This window comes from Haplochromis burtoni, unplaced genomic scaffold, assembly GCF_018398535.1.
Source record: "Haplochromis burtoni strain Fernald_Lab_line unplaced genomic scaffold, NCSU_Asbu1 Contig_414, whole genome shotgun sequence".
NCBI lineage: Eukaryota > Metazoa > Chordata > Actinopteri > Cichliformes > Cichlidae > Haplochromis > Haplochromis burtoni.
In genome coordinates, this window is record NW_024582775.1 from 502,594 (window position 1) to 506,974 (window position 4,381).

Below are 4,381 nucleotides of genomic sequence, written 5' to 3' on the forward strand. Positions count from 1 at the left end.
TTGACAGAGAATGGAATAAAAAGCATCCAGCATCCAAAGGAGAGCTTTGGATTGTCCTTCGAGAAGCATGAAAAATGATTCCTGAAGACTTCCTAACATAAAGCAAGAAGACTTGACCGAGACAGTTCAAGCTTTGTTGAAAAACAAAGTTGTTCATGCTAATAACTGACTTTCAAGCTCATTAGAATTGTACATACTGTTTTTGTCTTGTATACTATATATCCATGTATAGTTGCACATGTTTCAATAAATGGCTGCATATCGTTAGCTTCATAGCATAAGTGCCTAAGTCATTTTTTTGTGTTTTGTGTTTCAGACGGACAGGATGATGCAGCAGTGGTAGGGGAGTAAAGTTAGGCAAAAATCTCAATTTGACCAAAAAATGACTTAGGCACTTATGCTATGAAGCTAACGATATGCATCTTATTTTCCAAGCAAAATTAGGGGTGGCTCGAGATTTTTGCACATTAGTAGTAAAAGTGGAAGTATGTCTAGGAGTTGGCAGTTTAAAGAGAAACAAAGATATACATCGCATTTTAATCGATCGATCAATTTATCGTTGTTTTTGGAGGATCCCGGTTGATAACAGCCTTTTTTGTTGAGGTCCCACAGAAAAAAATGGAGGGGGCACGAGCACATGCATCAAACTTCCATTTTACGGACAATTGAATAAATGATCTCCCTCTCTCTCTATCACACACACACACAAACACACAAACCCCCATGGGGGGGGGGGGGGGGACTGACTAAGATCACATAGACTCATAGTCATTCTATATATTGTGCATCTACATACACCTGCTGTGATATACACACAAATTAAATAAAACATTAAACAGAAAGAAAAGAAAAAGAAAATCGGACGCTTCGTGACAAATAATAATTTCTTTTTTTCCTACTGAACAAATATATTTATTGACAAATCAAATTATAAATCCTCACAAATCTATATTCGAAATGACAAGCTGGATATTGATATGAAAACATATTTTTCATGTTTAGCTGTTTCTATAAGAAACTGTCAAGCATTGGCTGTAAATGGCAATATTGGTCATATTTTCTATTTTAATAATCGCCTTTGAGAATTGTTTAATAAACAATCAATCTTTTATATTACATATTTTATATCTACTTTGGACATTTTGTTACAAAGTTGTTGCTTTTATAGTTTTTTTTTTAAGAAAAATACCGTGGGAGGTTTTTTTTTAATATAATAAATTTCATAAATTCAAATGCAAAAAAATGCAGCATACGGGTGATGAAATGTGTAACCAGGAGCTCATCAGCGTAACTTGTGCTGAACATTGGGGGGGCGAAGCTCTCTGTCTAAATAAATAAATGAATCTGGGTAAATTCCCGGATTATTAAACATGCAATCATTTTGCTGGTAATACCTGAAATGAGTAAAGAAAATCAACAGCCTATTTATGCAAGATAATTCATAATTTTTGGGGGGGTTATATTGGTTGGGTCTGATTATTGGGGAGGGGGGGGGGGGGTGCCTAATCCCTCTAGTCAATTATTTCACTGCTCCCTGACCGCCCCACTATGCCTCATTCACATTCATGGAAGTGTGTTTCAACACAGCAGCAACCAACGAAAGTGTCTGAATTATGCGTGACAAAAGGGGTATAAACAGATGAAAAGACGGGTTAAGTCAATCCATCAAAGCGACTCGTAATTGAGAGGAGAGCCCTCCAACCATATGGCCTCTGCAACACTGCCCTTTGTGCGCACTGAGCCGCCGGACGGTGAGGCAGGCGGACACGCTTGTCTCCATATCGCGCGACGGTGTAGAGCCGCCCCCGGGGAAAACTACGGGTAGGCGTTCTTTTTCCCATATTATGTTCAAGCACAGCAGGTCAGAAGGTGAGTTGCTGTTTAGATGAGTTTGGCATTTTCTCCCCCACAGTCCTCCTCAACGAGAAGCCTTTATCTCGACTAACTTCGTTTAAACAGAAATGTTACACTTCAATAACGCTTGGTTCACCCCGGAAATCATGTTGAGCAACGCGAGATAATCTGCATATTTAAAAAAATGCATTTTTATTAACATTTGTACAATTTGTACAGATGTCTGCTATTATGGTTCGTTTTTGTAGCCGTCAGAAAACTGCTTTGTTTTTTCTAAAGGCACGTGAAGTGTTACAAAACATCAAACCCTATTTAAGCCATGTTTAATACAAGCAACCGCACTTGTTCTGTGCAGTTATCGTTTGAGGGCTGATATATCAAAAGGTTAAAAACAGTCTTCTCAAGCTTACAAACTGATTCACAGAAGCATTTCAACCGCTTTATAGCACAAAGTAGGCTGCATTAAATGTGCAGTGAAATCTTTCTGATTGTAACCAGAGCGGCCAATCGACAGCAGTGTTAGATTTAAGTATCAGTGTTTGAATCTGAAGAGTCCACGCGTTTTCAGAGCCTGGGCCTGTTCAGCAAGGCTTTTGGCAAATCACAGCGGAGACGTCTATTTTTGAATCGCACCGCTATGTAAATCCTCTAAAGGCTGTCTGTTACTATCGCGTTATTGGGCAACACGCGACTGTCTCTGTGTTATTTAGTCACCAACGTCAATCTCATCTTCATCATCCAAGCAACACTTGGTGGTCAGTCGATGCAGGTGATGGAGGTAATAAATGCAGCGGGTCTAGGGTGTCGATGGTGTGGAATCTGGAAGAGATCTGGTGTTGCTCGGTTTGGCCCGGCCCAGAAATCGTCCCCTCACCCATACCTCCCGCCGCCGCCGCGGACTTCTCCAGCTCAGCCAGCTTGGAGAGCTTTTCAAAGGCCACAGCGCCGGCGGCCTTGGCGGACTCCACGTCTGCTTTCATCTCCTCCAAGTCCCGCTTAAGCTTAGCCCGGCGGTTCTGGAACCATGTGATGACCTGTGCGTTGGTCAGACCAAGCTGCTGAGCCATCTGGTCCCGGTCCGCTGGGCTCAAGTACTTCTGGTACAGAAAACGTTTCTCCAGCTCATATATTTGGTGGTTGGTAAAGGCCGTGCGGGATTTCCGCCGTTTTTTAGGGGTGTTTCTCTGACCGAATAGGGTTAGCCCGTCTCTGCCTGTGGAAATAAGATCATACAGAATGTAAAACTGGAATAAAACACACGTTTACAAGTCACTAAAAACAGTGTTACACAAAAAAAAACTAATTATAAGTCACCAAAAACTCCAGTACGACATCACTGAAATGATTCCGAAATTCATTCATTCAGATTCATTCATTTAGTTAGCGTGCTTTGTCAAATTTCAATGAGCACATTTAAAAACATACAGCGGTTTTCGAATAGGAAAAACTAGCACAGGATCATTCTTTGTTTAGAAAACAGTAGTACTTACAATTAGGTACAAGAAATAACGCTGAAAGCTTTTTCTCCAAACATCTACGGATATTTTTCATATTTCAGAAAAATAAGCTGCTGCTGTTGCGGTTGTAACAGTGAGGATGTTCTCCTTACCTACAATAAGAAAGGAAGAAAACAGCCTTTTACCTTCAGCAGCCTGCAGGACGCTGACCTCCAGGCCTTCAAAGGTTTTGCTGGCCAGCTCCTCCAGCGCGCAGAGCGGGGAGGTTTGACTGAGCAGCACCCGGCCGGACACGCCGTGACAAGCCGAAGGCAACTTCTCTCCGCTGAGAAAGTAGCTCCTTTTCACAGACGGTTTGTTGAGAATGTCATCTATGCTGAAAGGCGTCAGCGGTTTGTTGGTGTTGACCGGTGGTTGAAGCTGATCCAGCGGACTGCGACTACTGCCCTCAAGAACAGCTGGACGTTTAGAGTCTCCCTTAGAGGTCATGACGGCTCAGCAGCTGACTGAAAATGTCAAAGTTTGGACAAGAATGAAGGAAAACGAGCCACGGCAAGGATCACAGGTGTAACCTCATATCGCCCGCTGCCTAAACACTTCTGACTCCCAGACTCCCACCGTCTCTCTGAAGCACTTTTTCGGAGTGACGTACAATATGAATATATATAAGACTGGCACTCACTCGGTGAACAGCGATGCACCAAGAGCTGGACCGACTAACTAACATGTTATTGCGGAAGGCCATCAATTACTCACTTCACCCCTCCCCTTATCTCTCTTTCTTTCTGCGTGCGTGAGCGCGCGTGCTGGGGGGGTGGGGGTGGGGAGCTCTGAGACAGAGCAAACAGCGAAGAACAGTCCAATTACAAATCAGAGTAGGCTCTATTTACACTTTATCTGTAAAACGACATCATTTGTCACCAAACGAGCAAATGTGTTCATCAGCACGATATCATCGTCATTTGCGTACACGGTGTAAGTAGCACAGAATTACTCTTCAGGCCACTTACAGTCAGAAACAGACAATAAGCAAATTAGAAAATGAGAATGCGTGCTGAACTGTACAGACA

At 42.5% G+C, this 4,381-nt stretch overlaps 1 protein-coding gene across 1 annotated transcript; it reads right to left on the reverse strand.

The window, feature by feature from the left end:
• Positions 1–2,588: 2,588 nt before the first annotated feature.
• On the reverse strand, positions 2,589–3,800 carry LOC102301605 (transcription factor LBX1-like). Its single transcript, XM_005945642.1, has 2 exons — positions 3,497–3,800; positions 2,589–3,067 (listed from the first exon to the last, which is right to left on the reverse strand). The coding sequence occupies exons 1-2, from the start codon at positions 3,798–3,800 to the stop codon at positions 2,589–2,591; spliced, it is 783 nt and encodes a 260-aa protein (XP_005945704.1).
• Between the last annotated feature and the right edge of the window lie 581 nt (positions 3,801–4,381).

What these genes read in the sequence shown, in the direction of transcription:
- LOC102301605 (XM_005945642.1), bottom strand. Translation starts at nt 3,800, where the DNA reads ATGACCTCTAAGGGAGACTCTAAACGTCCAGCTGTTCTTGAGGGCAGT. An exon ending in CGTCCTGCAGGCTGCTGAAG is followed by an intron (nt 3,068 to 3,496) that starts GTAAAAGGCTGT and finishes TTATTTCCACAG; the next exon opens with GCAGAGACGGGCTAACCCTA.